This window comes from Ascaphus truei, chromosome 1 (assembly GCF_040206685.1).
Source record: "Ascaphus truei isolate aAscTru1 chromosome 1, aAscTru1.hap1, whole genome shotgun sequence".
Lineage (NCBI taxonomy): Eukaryota > Metazoa > Chordata > Amphibia > Anura > Ascaphidae > Ascaphus > Ascaphus truei.
Window position 1 is genome coordinate 258,283,606 of NC_134483.1, and position 26,423 is coordinate 258,310,028.

Sequence of the window (26,423 nt, forward strand, 5' to 3'; positions counted from 1 at the left end):
AAGTGACTGCGTGAGTAAGCTGGACTGGGAGCCGGCTGCCGATCCACCACTGAGTGTGAGAGACTCGTGTGAAACTCTCAAATGCTTTTTTGACTCACAAAGTGTGAGTTGGATACTTATTTAGTTTCTTTACTAGTTTTAAAATAAAAGGTTTTACACTATATATTTTTTCCTTTTCTTTTCCCTACCTAATCCTTGTATGAGATCCGTCTGCAAGACGTAATCCCTGTACAAAGGTGCACCGTGACTGCTGTGAAGTACTGTGAAAGCAATGACTTTGAAAAACAGAGAGTTCCCAGAGAGACCTAAAAGATCACCAAGCTGAGTTCCTGATCCCAGAGTGGATAAACAGCTGATATAAATCTAAATTGCTGTAAGTGCATATCTCACCAATTTGTCACTCTGATAATCTGACGTATTACCCTATGATGGTTCTTTTTCTCTTTTTTTCTTTCTCTCCCTGTTTTTTTTGCCCTAGGTCATTCTTTCTCGTACATTTTATATCGGCAATTGTGGAGCCGTGGACTTATGTGGCAGCAGATCTAACAGGGTCAGTCAGTATTTAAAGGGTTAATACCTCTTGTTTATAAATTGAATTGGCTAGTTGCAGTTTTTTTCTACATATATATACCGTCATGTGAATTCCATGGTTTTACATATCAGGACATAATAACAATCATCTGTTCCTTATCAGGTCTAAAAATTAGGTAAATACGACCTCAGATGAACAACAGCACATGACATATTACACTGTGTCATGATTTATTTAACAAAAATAAAGCCAAAATGGAGAAGCGATGTGTGAAAAACTAAGTACACACTTACTGCTTCCATAGGAATTAAGATGCTAAGTAGCAGACAGGTGCTGCTAATCAAATGCCCTTGATTAATTGATCATCAGCAAGTGTGACCATCTCTATAAAAGCCGAAGTTCTAGCAGTTTGCTGGTCTGGAGCATTCAGGTGTGTGTTAACACAATGCCAAGGAGGAAAGACATTAGCAATGATCTTAGAGAACAATTGTTGCTGCCCATCAATTTGGGAAGGGTTATAATGCCATTTCCAAACAATTTAAAGTCCATAATTATACAGTGAGAAAGATTATTCAAAAGTGGAAAACATTCCAGACAGTTGCCAATCTTCCCAGGAGTGGACGTCCCAGCAAATTCACCCCAAGGGCAGACCGTGCAGTGCACAGAAAAATTGTAAAATACCCAAGAGTTGATTCTCAGACTCTATAGGCCTCAGTTAGCATGTTAAATGTTAAAGTTCATGACAGTACATTTAGAAAAAGACTGAACAATTATGGTGTGTTTGGAAGGTTTTCCAGGAGAAAGCCTCTTCTCTCTAAAAAGAACATGGCAGCATGGCTTAGGTTTGCAAAGTTGCATCTGAACAAACCACAAGACTTCTGGAACAATGTCCTTTGGACAGACGAGACCAAAGTGGAGATGTTTGGCCATAATGCACAGTGCCACGTTTGGTAGAAAACCAAACACAGCATATCAGCACAAACACCTCATACCAACTGTCAAGCATGGGGGTGGAGGGGTGATGATTTGGGCTTGTTTTTGCAGCCACAGGACCTGGGAACCTTGTAGTCATTGAGTCGACCATGAACTCCTCTGTATACCAAAGTATTCTAGAGTCAAATGTGAGGCCATCTGTCCGACAGCTAAAGCGTGGCAGAAATTGGGTCACGCAACAGGACAATGACCCCAAGCACACCAGCAAATCTACAACTGAATAGCTGAAAAAGAAAAGAATCAATGTGTTGCAATGGCCCATTCAAAGTCTAGACCTCAACCCGATTGAAATGCTGTGGCTGGACCTTAAGATAGATGTGCATAAACAAATGCCCACAAACCTCAATGAACTGAAGCAACGTTGTAAAGAAGAGTGGGCCAAAATTCCACCACAACTATGTGAGAGATTGATAAAATCATACAGAAAACGATTACTTCAAGTTATTGCTGCTAAAGGTGGTTCTACAAGCTATTGAATCATAAGGTGTACTTAGTTTTTCACACATGGCTTCTCCATTTTGGCTTTATTTTTGTTAAATAAATCATGACACAGTGTAATATGTCATGTGTTGTTGTTCATCTGAGGTTGTATTTACCTAATTTTAAGACCTGCTAAGGAACAGATGATTGTTATTACTGTATGTCCTGATATGTAAAACCATGGAATTGAAAGAGGGTGTACTTTCTTTTTCACATGACTGTGTAAATAAATAAATATATATATATATATATATATATATATATATATATATATATATATATATATATATAGTTATATATATAGTTATATACATAGTTACATAGTTACATAGTAGATGAGGTTGAAAAAAGACGTAGATTCATCAAGTTCGACATATTCTAAATTTAGACAACCGATACTTTATCCTATATCTATACTTACTTATTGATCTAGAGGAAGGCAAACACAAAACCCCATTAAGGGGAAAAATTAATTCCTTCCTGACTCCAAGAATTGGCAATCGGATTATTCCCTGGATCAACATCCTTCCCATGTATACTTATTTGGTATATCCCTGTATACCTTTCCCATGTAAAAAGATGTCCAACCTTTTTTTGAACAAATCTATTGTATCTGCCATCACAGTCTCCATGGGTAATGAATTCACATTTTAACTGCCCTTACTGTAAAGAACCCTTTCCTTTGATGCTGGAGAAATTTTCTTTCCTCCAACCTTAAGGGATGGCCCCGAGTCCTTTGTACTGCCCGTGGGATGAATAGTTCTTTTGAAAGCTCCTTGTATTGTCCCTGAATATATTTGTATATAGTTATCATATCCCCTCTAAGACGCCTCTTTTCTAATGTAAATAAATCTAATTTAGCTAGCCTCTCCTCATAACTTAGAATGTCCATCCCCTTTATAAATTTGGTGGCTCTTCTCTGCACTCTCTCTAGTTCCATAATGTCTTTTCTTAGGATTGGTGCCCAAAATTGTACTCCATATTCAAGGTGTGGTCTTACTAATGCTTTGTAAAGGGGCATAATTATGTTTACTTCCCTTCCATCCATTGCCCGTTTGATGCAAGATAAGATCTTGTTTGCCTTTGCAGCTACTGCATGACATTGGGCACTATTGCTAAGCCTGCTGTCTACAAGCACTCCTAAATCCTTCTCCATCAAGGATTCCCCCAATATATCTCCCTTTAATTTGTAAGTCGCCTTTTTATTCTTGCATCCCAAATGCATAACCTTACATTTATCTGTATTAAACCACATCTGCCATTTACCTACCCACGTTTCCAGTCTCTCCAAGTCCTTCTGAAGAGAAATTACATCCTGCTCTGATTCTATTACCTTTCACAATTTACTATCATCAGCAAAGATGGAGACTTTGCTCTCGATCCCAACCTCAAGGTCATTAATAAACAAGTTAAAAAGCAGGGGTCCCAGTACCGATCCCTGAGGTACTCCACTCACGACTTTAGCCCAACCTGAAAAAGTTCCATTTATGACAACCCTCTGTTGTCTGTCCTTTAACCAGTTTTCAATCCAGGTGCATATATTATTACTGAGTCCAATTTTCTTTATTTTGTACACCAACCTCTTGTGTGAAACCGTAACAAAAGCCTTTGCAAAATCTAAGTAGACCACATCAACTGCATTACCCTGGTCTAAATTCCTACTTACCTCCTCAAAGAAACAAATAATGTTAGATTGGCAAGATCAATCCTTCATAAATCCATGCTGACTATTACTAATAATTTTGTTTTCCATTAGGTATTCCTGAATATTATCTCGTATTAAACCTTCAAGTAGTTTCCCTACTATTGAAGTCAGGCTTACAGGTCTGTAATTTCCCGGTTGTGATCTAGCTCCCTTTTCAAATATAGGCACCACATCTGCTTTACGCCAATCTTGTGGTACTGAGCCTGTGGAAATGGAGTCCATGAATATTAAATATAATGGTTTTGCTATTACTGAGCTTAACTCCTTGAAAACTCTTGGATGTATGCCATCGGGGCCAGGTGCCTTATTAACTTTAATTTTTTCAAGTCGCTTATGAACTTCTTCCTCAGTTAACCAATTGTTCATTAATATGGAGGTTGTGGCTTCCTCTTGCGGCACTACAATTGAACTTGATACTTCCCTGGTAAACACAGATTCAACGAATTTGTTTAATACCTCAGCTTTTTCCTTATCTCCAATAATTTGCATACCCATCTCACACTAAAGGGTCCTATATTTTCTTTTCTCATTTTTTTGTTATTAAGGTACTTAAAGAACTTTTTAGGGTTGACCTTACTTTCTATTGCAATCCTTTTTTCATTATCCATTTTTGCTAATTTAATTGCCCTTTTGCAATTTTTGTTACATTCCTTATAATTCTGATACGATGTCTCTGTCCCTTCTGACTTAAAGAATCTAAACGCCTTCCTCTTCTTGTCCATTTCCTCTCCCTACCTGTTTATTTAGTTACATTGGTTTTGACTTATTTCTTTTATACTTATTACCCACTGATAAGTGTGCTTTTCTAACAATGTTTTAAATACTGCCCATTTATCTTCTACATTTTTCCCTGCAAAAACATCATCCCATTGTATACTACTAGATTAGACCTCAGTTTATTAAAATCTGCCTTTCCAAAGTTGAAGGTCTTTGTTGAACCCAAGTAATCTGTTTTTTGATAATTTATTTCAAATGAGACCATGTTATGATCACTGTTACCCAAATGTTCCAGGACTTGAATATTTGTTATTACGTCTACATTGTTTGATATGACCAAATCCAGAATTGCCCCTCTCCTGGTTGGTTCCTCAATAATTTGGGTCATATAATTGTCTTTAAGCACCCCCAAAAACCTGTTTCCTTTTGTTGTAATGCTAATCTCATTGCCCCAGTCTATGTCTGGATAATTAAAATCCCCCATTATGCAAACATGACCCAGTTTTGATGCCTTCTCCATTTGCAAAAGTATTTTAGCTTCCTCAATCTCACAGATATTTGGTGGTTTATAGCATATTCCCACAAACATTTTCTTTATACTTTTATCTCCACTGCTAATTTCTATCCACAAAGTCTCTACATTTTCATAATTCCCTTCATAGACATCATCCCTTATAATAGGTTTTAGATCCGGTTTAACATATAAACATACTCCACCTCCCCTTCTATTTGTTCAATCCTTTCGAAAAAGAGAATAACATTCTAAATTAACTGTCCAGTCATGAGTTTCATCTCACCATGTTTCAGTAATGCCTATGATATCATACTGCTCCCTTGCAGCTATTAATTCAAGCTCCCCCATTTTATCTGTCAGGCTTCTTGCATTAGCAAGCATGCATTTAAGTTTTTTTTCAGCCTGTACTATTATCTTATCTGCTCCTTCCTTTCTGCTCCCACTTGGTTTAGTCTTTAGAAGTTTTCTAGTATTATCTGTATTTACTATGGGTGTCTCACTGCTTGTCACTGCTTGTCTCACTGCTTATTATATATTATATATATATATATATATATATATATATATATATATATATAATAACTGACAATACCGTTCTGTGGCTAACGAAATGCTTTTATTTATACAGCTTTTGAGATACACTGATCTCTTCTTCCGGCGGTGTTACAATGAATAAATCAAGCAAGGTTTAACTTAAAAACAGTGCATCTTGGAATGTTATCTGTGACTGAAACCTATCCCTCACCCTTGTGCAGTATGCAATTTATAACTTGAGGTGTTAAATAGTCCCTGAATGTTAGTGATGTAAGAGTGTGTATGTGTGTATGTATATAAATGTATAAAGAACCCACAGTGTATATTCAGCGCTTTACAAAAGGTGTCTGTGGAGTGGGAGTGTATACCAATGGTGTGGGTAGGTGTGGAAATGTAAGAGGGTGTTGCATTTCTAAAAGTGTGTGTAGATACTATGTGGTCCCTATTGGTATATAGGGATAGAATTACATAGAGTAAGACAGCTGTGTGTGCAATCATATAGCGCAGTATGTATAGACATGGCCTTAAGCACTCATGGGAAGATGGTTCTCTTGTGTCCGTAGTGACTCATGAAACTGCGGTCTCGGTTTAGGCCACAGCTAAGTGTCCCGAACTGTTGCAAAAATTTGTATTTATGCAACCGTCTCTCTTTCGGTGTTCTAAGATTACCTTTGGCGTTGCAGGGTGTCCATTATTTTTAATGGTGCCTTCTGCACCATGAATCCTTCCGGGTCACATTCGGTGCAGTCATGGGACCACATGTGCTTGTGGCCACTCTAACGGTAAGTCTGGCTACATCTGTACTGTATACACAGTACTGCATTTATGTATAAATATATACTGTATATGAAGCCCCCTTTCCCTATGCCTAAGGAAACTAAGCGGGCAACTACGCGTACTGCTGTACCTGTTTGCTCACAGGAGGCCTAAGACTCTGCCTCTGGGAGTCTGGGGTGAGCTTTTTCTCCTTGTGTGCAGCGCTTCCACCCATGAGGGATCCCAGCATTGGCAGGATAACCCCTCACAGGAACTAATACACAGTAAAGAATAATACACCATACAAACTAAGGTTTACTATATACTGTACTCATACTAACCACATACTAACACATACAATAATAGCAATAACAGGACCCACATTATACACTCAATGATCCAACATGTGGTGGTTCCCCCAAAGCACTGAGGGTGCTATGGCACCAATACCCCTGTGTCCTGTCAAAGCAATTACCACCGAAGTGTGAGGTAATGCTACCCCTGTGGATGTAGGTACATGTTGGATATCTGCCTTGGTACTCCAGTACCAGGTACTGCTTGGCGTGGTGGGTTGGAGTGGGTCCCAGGTAGCAGAGCCTCCAACACAAATCCCCTCTCTCCTAAAAGGTCCTGATCCTCCTCGCAGTGTGAGCTCCAGCCAGGGGTCTCACAGGGGTCTCACACAATGTCTCTGGATCCTGTGACCTGGTCGCCTGGGGCCTTCCCTACAATACACCTCTACTATGGCTCAGGGCCAAACTGGGGCCTAAGGGCAAGATCTAGGCCTAGGCCAGGAAGAACTGTTCCCTTGGATACTACCTTTATTTGTCTCCTCTGTCCGGACTGCCTCGCAGGCTTTCCGTGCATGGAAGATAGCCTGTTGCTTGCATCCCATTGGCTGGTACAGTCCCATGTGCTGCAGTCCATCCCTCAAGGGATTCTGAGACTTGTAGTCCCACGGCTGCATCTGCGAAGCCATCCTAAAATGGCCATTGCACTCCTCACACTGCGCATGCGCACCTCGCCACACTGCGCATGCGCAATTACCAAAATGGCCACCCCCACCTCCCGATCGCACGGAGCTCCGGCCAACTGACTGACAGCTCCCCCACACTGGAGGCAGGGTATGGGTACATATATATGTAGCAAAGGCTTCTTCTCTCTATGCCATGCTGTTTGCAAGCATAATCAACAAAATCCACGTAAAGAAAACACAATCATATTGCACTGGATTTTACACCATAAATGAATCATAATTTTGTTTGGTATTCCACAGTTTATATGATATGCATTATGATTCCACTAGCTTTGTTTTGAAAGGCACAGACATATATATCTCAGTGATGCACTACTGCTTACCAAAAATGTAGATAAAGGCAAAAGGTTTGCAGTTTGCACCAAATGCTTTAGAATACCGAGGTTACATTGCAAAAAGCACTCAGTGGCAATGAAACACTGTTTGCATTTTAAAAGCATGGTTTGGTAGGCACTAAGCATCACAGACAAATATAACTTATTTAGTAACACAGTAGTAAACCAACTAGATATGCAAATACTGTAAATATATCTAAGGTTTGGTAGTAGCATAGAAAATATCATGCATTTAGTTAAACAGCAGTAAGCTCTCAGTAGATATGCATAGAAATATATCCAGGTGTAGCACACTGCTAGAAATCTCTCCAGTCAGTATTGGTCCCTGAAGGGATTAATCCTGTGCAGGGCCTGCTTTATTACATTTTAGTGTCTAATATGTTGCCAAGTTAAGTTCAGTGTCTGGCACTGCCACATATCTAGAAGTTACTGGAAAGGTCACATGACAGGTGTGATTCTTCTGCAACATTTAATTTGCCCAGTTACTGGGGCAGATTGTTGGCCATGCCCACTGAGTTTAAAAGGTGGGGACCCACCATTTTGTAGCCAGATCCCATTTTAATATCTAGTAGGATCATTGTAACATCCAGGATTCAAGGGAGGTCTTCAGGTTCCTCTAGCCTATAAGGACACCTTTTATTTCTGATTAAGCATAGGGTCAGTATCCTAGTATTAGGGCTCCCAAGAAAAAGGAACCAAAGCAATTATACTACATGACGAAGTAGTCTCCATCACAGGACTTGGAAGAGGCCTGGGTGGGCTGCTTAAGAATCCTGACTATAGGTAGTGGGTTTGTGCCAAGCAGGGCAAAAGCCTCTTTATAGAGATAAGCCCCTATGTGACGCATAGTGATGTAGCTGTGTCCCCTCTTATCTCTGGTGCCGGGGAGGGGACGGCTGTGGTGTATGGAAGCGGCTCAGCTCCTGTGGCGTACCCGGCAAGCTGGGGCCACCATCTTGTAGTTTGCACATGTGCAATTGCAGCTGTGCCCATGGGCAGAGAGGCGAAGTTGCGGCAGCCATTTTAGTTTTCACGCATGCGCTGTGGAGTCTTTGCACATGTGCAGCCCCAGAGTTGCAGCAGCCATCTTAGGAGAGGCTCTGCAAGGGACTACATGTATGCAAATAGAATGTTGAGACAGTTTGGCAGTTGCTGGAGTGCTGGCAGTTACTGGCAGTTGGAATAAGGAGAGAACTGTTTAGGACAGAGAGATAGGATTCAGTAGACGTCGTGGGATCAGACGGATCCCTTTTGCTCATCCAGCAGTACCTGGGTACAGGAGTGCCCAAGGAGGTAAAGTGCCCCAACGGTTCACAGGGGTAGCGCTACTCCCTACACATGGGTGGGACTGACTCTAATTGGGTGAGGCCACCAGGGGTATTGGTGCCACACACTCTAGATACTTTGGGGGGGATATTCACCCTGTGTTATTGTTATTGTATTGTGTGTGTTATATTATATGGTACCGTTATAATGTTATTCTATTGTCAGTAAACCAATTGTTATATACTGGTGTGTATCATTTAACTGTAAATGGTCCTGAAAGGGGTTATCCCACTGAGCTGGGATCCCTCTCAGGTGGAGGCGCTGCACCAAGGAGAATGAGAGCTCACCCCAGGTTCCCAGCTGCAGAGGCTCAGGCCTTCTGTGAGCCACAGGTAACAGCAGTACACATAGTTGCCTTAGACACGGGGAAAGGAGCTTAGAGTGCTATGAGCTGGACCTATCCTGTTCTACAAGAATGTTTTATTTCCTCTGAGGAGTGTTTTTTCCTGTTATAATAAACCATTCCGGCTCAGATCTGCTGTATCTACCCAGAGATGAAAACCTGTCCTGTTGATGCAACCAGGTAAACCATTGAGCATTTACACCCATTATTCAGGTTCCAACCCTGCTTAAAGTGACAGAGACTGTTAATACCCATCTCCTCACTGTACCCCATGTCCCTCTGGCTGGGTTGGGGGGATAGGGGTGTAACACAGGTTTATTTAAAAACAGTAGTTGTGTACCTTTTGAGATTTCAAAATAATTTCACTGCAAAATAGTATATCAATTCACTGATAACTATTTAATTTACATAATAATTAATATACAGTCATGTTAACATTACTGTTAAACTTTGAAAAAGTTAAGAAAATCAGAAATTAATGATATAAATCAAGAATTAAAAGTCAATAAAATACTAAAAGTCTATTTAAAGAAAATTGTTTAATAAAAATCTAAATTTTGATTGGGGTTAAAATCCATAGAAAACAAAGTTTGTCATTCTTATATACTGTATATTAACCAATTATCATACTATATACAGTAATTTTAAATATGAGCTGTATTCAATATTGTCAAAAGAGGAAATTTTCATAGAAAAAACTTTCACCTTTATTCTATTAGGTGGGAAGGGATGCAAATATATATTGATAATGTGTGTCAAAAAAACTGTATTTGCAGATCTCAAAATGAGCATATAAATTAGTTTTGACAAAAGCACTTACTCTTTTATTATTCAAACAATCACTTTCCCATGTGCTTTCAAATATCAAGAAATAGCCAGGCCATTGCATAAAACTTGAGTAGATAAAAAAGCAATAGCTCTTGTATTGAAGAAAGAAGGTTCAAGAAGAATCCAGTCAAAAAAGGACATTTTCCACAATCAAGTTTAAATCTGATGTCACATCAAACAATAATGTGAATGGATTTTAAAGAGACTCTTGTCTATTGATAAAGCCTTTTTAGATTTTGGGGGGGAAATTCTCAGGCTTATTTTTTGATGCATTAAAGAGGTGTAGATAAAACTCCTTGGAATAGTTACAAAATAAATTAATGAATTCAGTATGTAATCTTTATTTTTATAGTTGAACTACAAAAAGAAAATGGAAGCAAAGGCAAAGATTTGTTTGTCATAAAATACTGAATAAGGCTCAGTGGCGGAATGGTTTAATTAAAAACATATCAATAACATACATTTAATATTTTCCAAAATCACAATTTTATGCTCATTTTAATTTGGTAATACTTGAAGACAGTTGAACACAATATTTTTTAACACTTCATATAAAAGATTAAGAAAGTTGTAGAAAGGAATGGTCTAAACAGTTTCACTTAATTTCCAAACTTTTGCATATTATTTTTGCTGTTCTTTTTTTCCCTTCTAAACAATGCAAAAGTAATAAGTAAACAGAATATAATGTAATTATTAATTATTGATTTACCTTTCTTTCCAGGGGCTAATCGATACTATACAGGGAGATTCCTGAAATAAATAAATAAATGCAACTGTATTGTTAAACAAAGAAAATAAATTAAATTTAGACTTACACATCGTCCACATAACATGGGTATGGCATTTGCTGTGTAAACAGTCCAAGCAATTCAGTCTTCCTTGTCTGCAATCGAATAATAGCATGATCTATCATGTCCTGGATATATGCAAAACCACCCCATATGTACCGCATGTCATCATGAGAATTATCTCGAGCACCTGGAGTCCAAAGTCTGGTGGATGTGATAAGAAAGAGCATACATGAGACATGTTAAATAATTTGGGTTTTTATGTAACATATTGATGTAAATGTATTTTATTAATGTAACTATTTGTTTAATTAAATGCCACAAGAAATTCAAGATGCAATTGTTGCTTTAGTGTTTTAATCTCCAGATTATAATATACATTATTGCAGTTCTATATGGGATAATGGAATATTAAAGGTGTGTGTCTTTTGCCCAAATATGAAAATTTAGGGACTAGATTTATTAAAATACAGAAGCAGTTTTGATTGATGTTTAAGACAATAGATTGAACAAAACGTAATGCCATTTTTAGTACTTCTGGACACATCAATCAAACTCTGTAACATCCACAGTGCTGATTTGTTTCAGGCTTTTTTCTTTATGGTCATTGCCTTATCCAAATTATAACTCAGGGGAATACTTTAAGCAATGTTTTACCAGTTAAAAATGATGCTATAAAAATAAGATTGAGAAGCATTTCTTAGACATTTACAATGCAGTGTATGGAGTGTAGGAACATGCAAAAATTATGTTATTTACTAGTCTTTTGTTTTGCATTATAATATGAAACAAAATTGTGAATTGATATGTACAAGTTATTTATTTATAAATTGAAAACAGAAAAACGTGTTCATTTCATAACTGCTAATATATTTAACAATTGGTCAAAATTCACAAACTGAAAATACAGTAAAAGTTATATTTAATTGTAACTAGATATTTAAATTAAATTGTGTTATCAAACTAAAGTTGTTTTTTCTCACTCTTAAAAATGTTTAGCATTGAGTTGTCTCTGTCCATTCATTACATCTCTGATGCCTGGTCCACCAATAGCAATATAATGGGCAATATAGGTTTTTGCAATAGTTTGTGTGTCCACTATTCTATTCTAGATGAGTGGAGATTCAACCAACTACATGTGTGGTACATGTACTCAACTCCTTTCCTTTGCCCTGCTAACTACATCACCAAACATGGACTAATAGCTCCGTTAGTATGTCTGTAGTTTATATATAGTCTAGAATCTTGGTACCACCTGTGACTGCAGAAGAGTGTCTCATTCTTTACAAAGGTGCACACATCATCTTACTTGTTTGGACCTGCTGCCCTTGGACCTGCCCTTACATTGGACCTGCTGCCCTTACCCCATCAGCCATAGCTCAAACTCATCTGTAGAATAAGTACCCATCAGTCTACATTATGCTTTCCACTGAATTCTCCCACTGCTCTCCAATTTGCAGCAGTATCTGAGATTCCCTAAAGCCTGTAATGGCCTTGCTCTCCAAAAGCTTAGTTCACTTAAATTATCTGATCATGTATTGGGTTTACTCTTGGAATTTTGTGAAATTTAACATATGTAATATTTAAGTTCAATCCACATCATTTGGCTCTGTATTTGGAGTGTTACTTATTATTTTTAGCTTTACTGTTGATATAATAAATGTGAAGGCAGAAGCACATACATTCAGACACTGGTCTTCTGCTCAATCCACAACTTCCATGCCCCCTTTCTTGCTAGTACTACCTGCACAAAGCAAGCAGAAATCAATCCTGGAACATTTAGATAAGCTTCTTTTAAAGGGCTATATGGACGGAAAGTTAACCCTGGGGACCCTACATCTGCACTGGGATGGGTGGAGACCTGAGGGGAAGAATATTTGGAGGATAATTTTTTAATTGGAGGAGGAACCAAAATCTGAGGGAGAAACAAAGTTTTGGTTCAATTCTGCCTTCTATTTGGGCCCATACATCATTCGTAAGGTACGTTCAGCTTGACTCAGATTAATGGAGTTACAGTAGAATGATTTTTACCTACCTGCCTGAAACGCTCATGCTTGCACATCTCTATCTCTCTTTATTACACATAGAATGCAACAAGCCAAAACGAGAGAGAATTGCTATACACAAATCAATTTTCAATTCTAAAAGTTAATGTTAGGTGGGTAAAATTCCAACCATAGATAAATGTTATAAAATCAATTTTTGTTATGTAAAACCAAAACATAATATATTGGGGAATTTCTGCAACCATCAACATACATGTATTCACTTATCGGTCAGTGTGGTCTAAAATTTAGTATTGCACCCCATTCTAGTATCAAATATTGGGTTAATAAAAGTGTAAAGTACAGTATAGTGTACAAAGATCAATTTTGATATTCTCTATTCTTACCTGTCTTTTGTTTTTCGAGTACTCGCTACTTCCTCTATAACCATTCGAATCTTATATTTTATATGAGAAGTGACATCCATCGTCTGATTATCCATATTAAGAAACACTATAGCCGCCCAGAAGCTTTTATGTTGAGATAAATACAGTGATTTATTAACTAAATCCCACTCAGTTGAAACTGGTTCAAATTTATCCAATGTAAGGCACTAAAAGAAAGTTAAGCATGTCAAAATAAATGATTAAAATATTGAAGCTTACCAATATAATAAGATAAATAGTAACATTTGAAATAGTTTCATTCAATCACTTAGACAAATAATATGTAGAACAGTAATGAAACAATTCTCTGGTTCAAAAGATACATTTTCATTTTAAACTAATGCAATATTTTTTCTTTGGTAAGTATACAGTAATTTGTCTTTTGTAGAAGAATTGCATTTATTTTGGCAAGCTTTGATAAATGTAATTTTGGATTTCCATTTGTAGAATAATTTTTAGGGACTATTTTTAAATGTCTCAGCTTCAACAACATTGGAGCAAATTATGATAACTTAATACCTCAAAAGAACATTTCATTTTTTATGTTTTACACTACATCTACTGTAACAGTTTTGCAAAAAGGATACTTTCGGGCCTGTTTATTAAACTCTGATACATTTCCAGTCAAAAACAGCCATATTTGCATGTACAGTAGCTGCATGCATCATTAGGCACTTTGCTTATCCAAACCATGCAAAAACTGCCATGCAATTCTGGGCAGTAGTCACATTTCCATATATGCAAAATATATCATGTACATTATATAATATGCAAATGTATGCATATATGTATATCTTTATTTATATAGCACCATTAATGTATATAGCGCTTCACAGTAGTAATACACGTGACAATTATATAAATAACAAACAATATAAATAACACATAATGGTAAGAAGTGCTTCAGACATAAAAGTAACATTTAGGAAAAGGAGTCCCTGCCCAAAAGAGCTTAAAATCTAATTAGTAAGTAGAAAGAACGTACAGAGACAGTAGGAAGGAGTTCTGGTAAGTGTGTCTGCAAAGGGCCAAGGTTGATGTATGAGGTGTATAGTATGAGCCACGGATCTACTCAAATGCTTTGCAAATAAGGCAAAGTGGCAAAATTGAATATTCGTGGTCTGTTCATTAAGCTACAAGTTACTGTAGCAAAATGCCCGGAAAGTAATAGTCAGAAATGTCACCTCTTCCAGGGAGGCCAGATTGGACTTTTAGGGAGAATTTCTAAAAATGTTTTACCAGGAAGTAATACATTAAGAGTTACGTCTAGTTTTCAAGTACTGTAGGTCCTGGGCACAGTTATAACAATACATGGTTACATTAAATACAGTCAATTAACAAGAGTTATGCAGTCAATTTCCATACATTTCATGGACAGTTAGAGTTGGAAAATTGGGTACAGGGGATAAAAAGGGTGGTGAGTTTCAGATTGAAACATCACAAAAAAAAGGCTGGTGAGCAGCTTTAACATCACAAAACAGCTCACACTCTGGCTGTGCCAAAGGCTGTCCACCTCTGGGGAAATGCAGATGTAGACTGAAGGGGTTCAGCTTGAATGCAGCTGGGGTTTCAAAAAGTCTTTTGTCCTCTTGGGTCATTAGCATTCCAGAGTGTGGGACTGATGAAATACAGCAGTAAGAATGGGAGTGGGGAGAGAAGGAAAACATTTCAATATGCATTACATATTTAAATGTACATGTCATCCCTGTAGTTTTCACAAGGTTCTCAGCCCGTGGAGTATAGGTTAAACAATCCTGAGATAAACAAGTCAATGGGCCCTTCCCTGCATTGGTATATTCTTTATCAAGTATTATACTGTATGGTGGGCCAACTACATCAAATGATTAATTGGAATTTACCACAAGGGGTGAAGAGGCAGGGCAGGTCTGAAATTAGCAGCTTTATTTCCATATCTATCTCTTAATTTACAATTACATTGCAAAAGTGCATAGGTAACAAAGAATATGACAAACATAAGATTTTTATCGTATCAAATTGCATGTTTTTTCCGGGCAAGTTGAAATTGAGAATATCAGAGTTTAATGAATAGGCCTATTTCCAAAATATTATTATTATCATTTATTTATAATGTGTCAACATATTCTGTAGAGCAGTACATTAGGTTTGGAGAACGAAAATAGATTACATAGGGCCTCATGCAGTAAGCGTTGATAAGGATTTTTTCGTCATTTTATAGCCAAAATTGGGTTTGAGATTCAGTAAGCGCCGATAAGTGCTTGATTTCGGCAGGTTTCGTAGCCGATAATTTTGTTATGGCCAGTCGGCTGCCGATAAGCCTGTTTTCGCCACTGATCGCCACTTTTTTAAATCGGCTGGATTCAAGTACCAAAATCAGCTTATCGGGCTGATCGGCACTAGGAAATTGAGATGTTATGGCCAATTTCTCCCGCCAACTAAAGTTGGCAAGTTGGAGGGGAGAACGATCGCTAAGGCTGCCGGAACGGCACTTAGAAAAAAAAAATCTTCTGTACATCAATGGAGTCAATGGAGCGGGGACGTATAACAGTATAGTACTGTTTACGTTTCATTGCTCACAATACAAAGGTGATTTGCATTACAGTGTGGGGGGCATTCCCTGCATTGTGTCACAGCTGACGTGTATTATTTGCATAACATTGCAAATGTTGCAAAACATTTAGATGTTTTCATCATTTGCGTGTCACATTACTCATCATGTGATGATGTGTCAAGGGAAAATCCTATACTCAACTCTTAAAGGAGAACCTCACATCATATCACACATTTTACTGAACTGAGCGACAATTATTTATATGATGTTACACATGTCACACATCTAACACATACACCGTATATTCATGTTGCTTTACATTACACAATGCTTGTAACGTGTAACGCATCTGTAAACGTTCATGTACATCTTTCTTCTCATGTTTACATGTAGTTTTGGGTCCTTCCTTTTTCATGACGTCACTTATTGGACACTCAATCACATTGCATGTTTACATTGTAAACGTTGCATTACAAGCACTTCAACCTAACGTCTACACACATGTACAGTAATTCATCATTGTGACACCTTTCAAACTGATTCTATAGCAACTATCCTCATTACAGAAATGCATGCATATGCACACGACAATTCATTGTTGTCAACATGTGACAATAACATGGCTAATTACACATGTTGCAGCAAACATTTTACACGTCAATCTCAGGCTTTTTGTCTAATTACATGACTGACTGTTGCGTTCAGAAGTGTTACATGCATTGCACATTAAATTAAGTTTTTTAAAGCAATGTTTGTACAAAGCTTCACGTGACATCATTGTCAAATATCATGATTCCCTGCAGAATACACAGAACAAATACTTCTAAGATCAAGTGCAGACAGCTTGGGACAGAAGTACTTTAATATGTTAATGTAACACCTTGCATTTTACTATGTCACCTGACATCATCACATACCTATTTAAAGGACGCCTATTACCTGCTCATTCACAGCTACTTATTTCAAAATGTTGCGATTGTTTAGGAGACGGAGGAACATTCTTTTCCATGACATGCTTGCTGATCAAGAGAATGACATAGGGCAAGGGAGGGACAGAGGCAGGGACAGTGACAGGGACAGGCACGCGGATACGACAGGGACAGGGAGAGGGACAGGCCGAGGGAGAGGTAGAGGGACAGGAGATCAGAGGAGAAGACAGAGGAGACAAGTTGTGCCTCGTCCGCGTGTGTACAGGGAGAGAACCCTGTTAGATGGGATGAGTGAGGAGGAGATAGTAAGTCGCTATCGTTTGAGTTCAGCAGCAATCTTATCTCTTTATGAGGAGATAAGGGGAGATTTAGATTTTTTAACAGCCAGAGGTCGTGCAGTCCCTGGGCTTGTTAAAATGCTGTGCTCATTACATTATCTTGCTTCCGCGTCATTCCAGACAACTGTGGGCATAGTGGGCAGGGTCTCGCAATCTACATTCTCGCGGGCCTTTACCCAGTTTCTCTATGCACTCAATAGACGCGCTAGGAATTATATTCATTTTCCTACAGAGGCGACAAAGTGGCTGGAAGTCAGGACTGGCTTTTATAATATAGCAGGGATACCATGTGTGCTGGGTGCAATCGATTGCACACATGTTGCTTTGATTGCACCTAGTCAGAGTGAGCATGTTTACCGCAATCGTAAGCACTACCATTCACTCAATGTACAGGTGGTATGTGATGCCACGATGAGGATAATGCATGTGGTACCCAAATTCCCTGGTTCCAGTCACGATTCCTCTATCCTGAGGAACTCTTCAGTCTTCCATGCGTTCGAAGAGGGACATTTTGAACATGGTTGGCTGCTGTGTGAGTACAGATTTAGATGTTCTAACACAAAACACATTTTTCTTTAGGAATGTTGGCATTGTAGAATCTTATCACTAATGTAAGCTTATGTGTGCTCCATTCATTATAGGTGACTCAGGATACGGAATTAGGCCGTGGCTATTGACTCCGGTGCTAAACCCTCAAACTGAAGCAGAGGAGAGGTACAATGCAGCCCATATCTTTACAAGATCTGTTATAGAGAGGACATTTGGCCTACTCAAGACCAGATTTAGGTGTCTGGACAGAACTGGTGGGGCTCTTTTATACAAGCCTCAAAAAGTGTCTGATATTATCCTTGCCTGTTGCATTTTGCACAATGTTGCACTCAGGCACAATGTACAATCAGACCTAGCTGAGCCTTTGGTAGACGAGCATCCAACCCATGTAGCTGCTGAAAATGAACAAACAGCCAGTGGTGGCCAGACACGCCAGAATCTCATCAATTCCTTTTTTTCTTGTAAGTAAAAACATATATGGTCCTAGTACTACGTTTATAGATTAATTATGTTATATTAACAATAATGTTTCTTTATATAACCTTCTGTTAGGACACAGATGAATATGGGTTGCACACCTTTCTTTTCTCTGCTGTGTGCACAAAGGGATGTGGCAGCGGTATGTTATTGTTGCACAGGTTATATAATCCTTCTTAAATTGTACATTAGTTGTGTGTATGTGAATACAACTGGGGTAACAAAGCAGTAATATTTTAGCATTGTGTTGTTCCTTATGTTAACACAATACACATAGTATGGGCATAGTCATTCATTCTTGCAGTATGCTTACATACAATGTTATTGGTGCAGTGTAACATGTACATCCATATGATGTGTACACCAGGCTGCTTTACATTTTGAATGTGATTAAATATACATGGTGTTGCACATTTAACACCAAATACACACTTTGCTGTGTTGCTTACGGTACTGAAGATGGCATGTCAATGTTTGCAATTTATATACTGTATTGTTCCTTTGCATTATAGGTATATCTCCAGTATGACTGTTCATGGTATGTATATTTGCTGACATCTGGCATAAGATGTGCCTACCTCAATCTTCGTATAATTATTTGAAGTAAAAACCCAACATATTGGTTCAAAGAAAAATGTTACATATATGTACTTTATGTATCATGTACATGCATTTTGCTACTATTGAGGTTTCATGTGCATTGTATTAGAAAATGATTACTCCCATTTCATCACATTTAAAGTATGTTCCCTTATAAATTCCATTAATGTAATATAGAGGTGTTTGGAGAGAAGGGGATAACTGTACTTATTTGTTTACTTACGGGAGCTAATTCATCACGGATGCAATTGACTGATCATAACACTCCATGCATGAATGCCTGTAATCACAACAATGCGTGGTACATCTTATATTTAGCAATGTAGGTGATTATTAATGCTACAAATTATTTGTCAACATTAATTAAAATGTGTCACATGTGTATGTATAAGTCACACGTGTGTTGATGTGACCTACATGTAACAAGTGTCAAAGTGTAAACAAAACCACAATTGTGTCAAAAATTTTACTGTAATTTTGCTTTTCTAATTTCCCACAATGACAATGTTGGTAATATATTTGGAATGTCATTGACGTCACTTCATCATTATCATGATGATAATTATCAAGTATTCTCAAAATATAAACGTCAATCACGTGCACATTAGCATAGGCACACTTTTTAAGACAACTGTTTGTGTCTGTATCAATTTGTGTATGATTCATGTATAACACCGACAAATGATAACAGCAGGTTTATTATGGTAGCTTATATCATCATATTGACTGTAGTATGTATGTGTTGAACGTTTAATAAACACAGTAAACTATAGTTAGTTTGGTACATGAAATATACACATAAACGTACTTCATTACATGATGTTGATGTAATATTCAGAACATCATGCATTGTAGGGGACCACAACATCTTGCCAATAACATTTTTTGCTACAGTCCCAAACCATTTTATCAACATACCCATGTAACAAGAGATTTTTTAACTATAAATGGCTAGTTGGTTGTAAGTGTCCTTTACATTGGGAGAAGGAGTGGCTCAGTGAGTAAAGACACACACTGGCACTGAGAGTTTGAAGCAGGGGAGTCTGGTTCAATTCCCGGTGTCGGCTCCTTGTGACCTTGGGCAAGTCACTTTATCTCCCTGTGCCTCAGGCGGCAAAAAATAAATTGTAAGCTCCACGGGCCAGGGACCTGAGCCTGAAAAATGTGTCTGTAAAGCGCTGCGTACAACTAGCAGCGCTATACAAGAACATGCTCATATTATTATTATTATTATTATTATTGTTACATAGTTTCGACAGTCATACGTTCCATTACACAATAAAATACACAAATGTGTTAGCAGAGTGGGAATGGTTGTTATATATAAAACACACCATGGCATAAAATGTTAGTAGTAATTAAAGAACAGTCAAGGAAATTTCTAGCTGCACTCTTTTGCAACATCATTATGTTAATTAAGTGCTTATGCAATATAGGCATAAGGGTATCACATTTTTAATTGTTTGTTAATAAGCGCTGCAAGCAATATAAAATTAGTTCCATATGTAGTATAGTAGTCGGTGGCTCCTCCTCACAATCATCTCATATAAAGGTAGACTCTTCTGAAATCATACATTGATCCGATTGTATCTTCCCCGACATCTCTGAAATACAGCAAACACATGATGGTCAAAGATGGCACCTTACTATATATGTATCCGTGACAACGCGTTACACAGCCCTATATGATTGTGTAGATACACACGTCAGTCACTTATATGTTAGAACTACAAGTGTACATCTTAATGTAATGGTTAATTAAATTAGTAGCAGGCATAACTATGTATATGAAATTAACGTTGCCTGTAAACTGAAAGATGTGCGCGCACATCTTAGTGTGCGCACGCACTTCACTCTTGGGTCGACTAACTGTTAGCGCATGCGCAAAGCAATGCGTACGTTGTGCGTTCAATACATGTTGAAAATAGCATTAACCATTAAATATTTATTTCAAATACAATGAAGGCGAAACTACATTCGTTCTAAACGAGTACATCTGTATTCTTTTTAAACAGACGTGTGTGGACAGAAAGCACAGCCGATAACACAATGCGCAAATGCAATACGTGTGACGTCATGTTAAGCCAGCGTGAAGCGCACGAAAACACTCCTCCCACTCAATTAACATTCGGCTAACGCCCAGTGTACGCCCACAAACAGTGAGGCGCACGCATGACACAGTGCAGTTACCGTAACTATAACAAAACAACACAGCCAATAGGCTTTGACGCGCGAACGTCGCTTGGGGGCGGGACTTACATCCGTAATCCTTTTTAAGGACGCCTTGGCACATGACAAGGGTCCCACGTCATACGTGGTCGACCCGGTTTGTTTTTTCTAGATGTTGCATGATAACAAAACAGGTGTGTGTTACAGTTATGGTAACATGTTTATAATATGTTTAAAGGGATAGGAAAGTACATATATTTATTCCGTGAGCAATGTGTACTACTCTTTCAGGTTCAACTATATTGTAATAGGAAACAATGTGTTTGTGATCGCTACATGTTATGCAGTCTGCAATGTTACGCTGTATCCACGCATTTAAAGTCAAAATGGTGGTTACAAAAAAAAAAAACTTTTAACGCTGAGTCAACGCATAACGATTGTTATATTTACCATTCTTGTAGAAGTAACACTTCGTCTGCCTGCAACTGGTTGCTCCAGAAAACCAAGGCATTTGCATCCACGGTTGACCCAAACGCTGAATCCTGTATGACACACATCTCCTCCATGAAGCGCTCATAGGAATCGCCACTGCTTTCTTCAAACAATTGGTCCGGAGGTAGGTTAATTTCTTCGGGTACCCATTCGAATGCGTTTGCAGCAGAAAGGCTTTGTACAAAATCATAGTAGTTATGTTCTTGTAGAATGTGTGTTTCAGCAATGGAGGGTGCAGATATTGCAGCAGGTATCGATTCACACGGAACAGTAGTAGCGGATCCATTGCTATTGGCATTGGGAATAAATATGCCATTTAGCACAATATGTGTGCCGTCTTCCACGGTGAATTGTTTTTCCTTAGCAATCTTCCAAAAACCATACCTTTCTTGTAGCTTATCCTGCACACGTTCAAAACAGTCATTAGTTGATAAAGTGAATCTTACTGAGGATTTAAAATTTCGCGCACGCCCAGGTTCTTGGTAATAAGGATACTTTGCTCTAATCAAATCATAGATTTGTCCCACGTTGGCTTTCTGGTCTGGACTTGACACAATTGCTTCTGCAATCATCAGTTTGTACCCCTTGTGTGGATGCATATTTCTCCATAAATCATCAGCCATTGCAGAGTATCAGAAATGATGTGTGCAGTTCTATGTTCTTTGCTCATAATAATGAAATCGTTCAAATGCTAACTATTTTGTGTCTTTCCTTTTCAAGGTCACACAATGTTTCAACTTGTACTCCTTGTTTCAAGCACCAATTGTAGGTCTAGAAATAATTGGTTTCACATTTGTGGTTTCTGATAGCCATTTGAGTGACCAACATGTAGCAACTTTTATCTACTTTCTCAAAACATTTGTAGACTTTTAATTAAGAAACATTGTGGGTTGAGGAAAAAAACATTGTCCACTTTATGAAAATAGTGCTTACACGGCCATATAATGAAATACACACACACCTGTAAAAGAAAAAAAAATTTTTTCACATAGACACAGAAATGTATTTGAAAGTCTGGTTAACTCCCTGTCTGCATCAGAGTTTAAGTACGTGTGTATATGTAGATATATATATATATATATATATATATATATATATATATATCATAAATATATATATATATAATGTCAGGGATTTTTATATTGGTGTGATTTATTTAAAGGTTTAAATAATAGAGGCTTAAAATTTGTTATGGCCTATTGCATTGACCTGTCTGGTAAATGTGATTTACCATCAAACAAGGTTTTTTTTTAATTTAGAAGGCCTGTAGTGTTACAACCAATAATATCTCTGTAATGCAGGTGTACACAGAATATATTGATGGCAGTAAGTAGGCCTTGTATGAAACCTATTTAAATGGTGATAAACATGAGTGAATTAAGTAATAAATATTTGTTTTAGTCCAATACTGTTATAGGCTCACAGTTAGTATAGTTCACAAACATTAGGCCTGTATTATTAAAATACTGTGTTTTCACATGGAAGCATGAAGTGTATGTTTTCTGAAAATACATCTATACCAGTTTAGATAGTACAATATATATATATATATATATATATATATATATATATATATATATATATACACTGTGTGTGTGTACATATATCCATACATACTACATATATATTCGTATACATTCACAGATATGTTCTTGAAACAAGAACACATAAATGATTAAAGGACAACATTACAATGGGCAAGCAAGGTGAAGGTAAGTAATGTTTTACACTTAATCCTGCTGTACACGGACAAGAAAGATGTTTGCAGTTAAACAGATGTGTGTTTTTAATTGCATGTGAATAATATTAACATGCAATGATTACATCAAGTAACACACCCAAATACAATGTTTTGCAGGTAAGTCAATGGCAGCTTCTCTAAACATAGCAACTGGCTCCTGGTGGACCATTACTGAACAGATGATTAATACATCAATATTAATAACACTATTCATTAATGAGGACTGTTAACATTTCCAAAACTTCACGTGTACAAGAACATACTTGAAAGTTTGGAAACAACAGGTCTTCAGCATACATACAATATTCATTAGATAATCTGAAGTCAACAAAACAAGGCCAAATACATATTTAGTGAATTATAACATTTATTTAGTTTTTCCTTTTGAGAGCGATTAACAGGCCTGCTTTTTGTCTCTTGGATTTTCCTTTTTCGTTTAGCAACAACTTTAGGCACAACAGTGCCACTTTGAGTGGCCTCTGGCACTTCACGGGCAGGGCTTGTGGCCAGTGACTGTTCACGGACAGGGCTTGTGGCCAGTGACTGTTCACGGACAGGGCTTGTGGCCAGTGACTGTTCACGGACAGGGCTTGTGGGCAGTGACTGTTCACGGACAGGGCTTGTGGGCAGTGACTCACCAACAGGGCTTGTGGGCAGTGACTCACCGACAGGGCTTGTGGGCAGTGACTGTTCATGGACAGGGCTTGTGGCCAGTGACTGTTCACGGACAGGGCTTGTGGCCAGTGACTGTTGACGGACAGGGCTTGTGGGCAGTGACTCACCGACAGGGCTTGTGCCCACTGACACATGTGAGCAAGTTGGTAGATACTGCACAACTGATGGTTGGTCCGTTTCATGTGTGGTTTTTTTTGTTTGTGTCCAAAAACTGGTCAGTAGTAACTGCTTGTGCTTTGTTGTTTTTGCCGCCTCCTTTGTAGGTGTCAGCTCCTGATTTTCTACAGATGGCAGCGGTAGGATGTCGTCAGGAACCTGCACAGAAATGTCTGCTACTTGACCGGTAACATTCCGACCTGGGGAATGAACATCAGATGCATGTGGTGAAAAATTACCAGCATGTAAAGATCCTGCCTGTGAGGTGTTGAAGTTGAAATTGGGTACAGTAGTCATTCTCAAGTAATTTGCTTGTGTTTGCTGCACAACCATTGCTTCTAATGACGTGTTTATTTTTTGCATTTGTTTAGGCACTTCAATGAAGACTCTGTGGAGATGTGCCAGTTGTGATATCGTTTGTTCCTGCAGTGAAATCATCCTTTCGAGCACTGTCATCAGATCAGAATGGCGACGATTTTCAGCTTCCACAATTTTTCCCTCAGAAGCTACAATTGCATCGTATGTGTTACTTGATGGACGAATTGGCTGTGCAACTGTTTCAATGGGAACCTCTTCATGGTCACTTGGTTGGTTTTCTGTGTCTATGGTGGCATCTTCATCATCTTCATCTTCATCATCATCATCTTCATCATCATGTTCTAAAAATAAATGTACACATTATGAAATGGCATGTTAATCTCTGCTGTTTTACTATGTAATTATACTGTGTCATAAGTAACAACTAACATGTTTCCATACGTTTTATAACGTCCCATTAAAAACTACCTTGACTTACGAATAATGTTTGGACTCAGTATGAAATAAGAATGAATGAAAAGTTGTTCTAAACTAACAACTCCTACATGATACTTAACATCACAAACACAATACATGTTGTCTTAAACTTAATTTTCACTGACACTAAGTAATCCTATTTAAAGAACATGTGCAAAACAAATAATGAACATGACAACATAACATATAGAAGTGCACATATTATATGGCCACCACCTCATACACCCACCTTCTAGGTGTGTTGAGCTGCATGACCCAGGTGAAGACACTTGTTCCGTCTCAGGTGACACATGTCCTCCAGGGGCAACTATATATAACAATAACATCAGTTGTACATTTACATGTGTAAATATTGAACAAACAGTTATTGTATGTTCTGTATTTATGAGTAACTAACAGCATCAGTTCCTTAACAGAAAATGTGTGTGAGAAAGTGAACATAAATAGTTGTAATAACAATGTACATGCCTGTGTAGTTAGAACGTTTGAGTTCCCTAACATACAGTACAACATACTATGTTTCTGCAGTAATGCGTTAGGATAAATTGATTACATTTGTAGATAAAAAAAATTTGTTGTGTAGTCATATCAGTATCATAATGTACATAAGTATCATGAGATGAACATTCACAATGGTTATCATGAAGGTGGTCATATAGCAAAAAAATTCGTTTTTGGTAGAGGATATGTGTGGTACATTAATAGAAAGTGTGGCACATCTGAATGTGGCTGTCACTCAACAACACAACACATGCAGTGTGTGATAATGTGTTGTTGATATCAGTTGAACAATAGATATGAGTGAACGAATGTGTGACGTACGGTTTGATAAGTAATGACTTGTTGGGGGATTTAGTACCTAGAGTGAAGCTTTCAAATGAGTGTGATTACCTTCAGTTTTGCTAGTCAGGTTGTAAGAACGGTATTCCCTTCCCCAAAAACCCTAATCAGGCAGACCTTACAATTACTTCAAACAGGTGAAAATGGTGTGAACTAAGTTGACCGTAAGATGACCCTGTAATTTGGGTGTGTGCTGAACCCACCCCCTCTGTTGACGTGTATGCTGTGATGACATATTCATTGCAGCTGCTTTAACACAATGGTAGAGGAGCTAAATAGTCGTCTGAAGTGTGCAAGTTATGAACACAATGACATAACATATGCTACGTGTGCCTCATTATGCTGTCTGTATATGACATAAAGCAAAAATGGACCTTTTAATAAACAAGTAGCCATTTGTTTGTGCTAGTGATGTTTGTAAGCCGTTGCATGCAATATATTCGATGCATGATTACAATAGCCAGTAATGTCGTGTTTGTATGGGTTAAATAAATAATATACAGATTAATATTATACATATTTATGTTCTGTAACAGTAGCTAGTAATAATTTCTCATTACCATGTGTTACACATGTGTGCTACCCTGTTGTTCCCCATCTTCGCCCACCATAAATTGCTTCCACTGCAGCAAAGCATTGTGGGAATTCACATGCAAATGAGCACGCAATGCAACGTGGTATATTAGTTACTGCTTTTAGTAGGACTACAACATATATGTCTAATTTGACACAGAGAGAGAGAGAGAGAGAGAGAGAGAGAGAAACAGACATATACATATATAGATGTAGGTATGCTGATATTGGGAAGTCACTA

At 37.9% G+C, this 26,423-nt stretch overlaps 1 protein-coding gene across 5 annotated transcripts in view; it reads right to left on the reverse strand.

Moving 5' to 3' along the window:
- The window catches only part of LOC142496631 (phospholipid-transporting ATPase ABCA1-like), a 1,672,602-nt gene that overhangs the window by 1,003,227 nt on the left and 642,952 nt on the right, over positions 1-26,423 (reverse strand). For all 5 annotated transcript variants that reach the window (XM_075603302.1, XM_075603295.1, XM_075603331.1 and 2 more), the window contains 2 exons: positions 13,280-13,485; positions 10,915-11,091 (listed from right to left, as the gene is read on the reverse strand). In XM_075603302.1, coding sequence (XP_075459417.1) covers positions 10,915-11,091; positions 13,280-13,485 — 383 coding nt within the window. The remainder of the gene's footprint in view (positions 1-10,914; positions 11,092-13,279; positions 13,486-26,423) is intronic.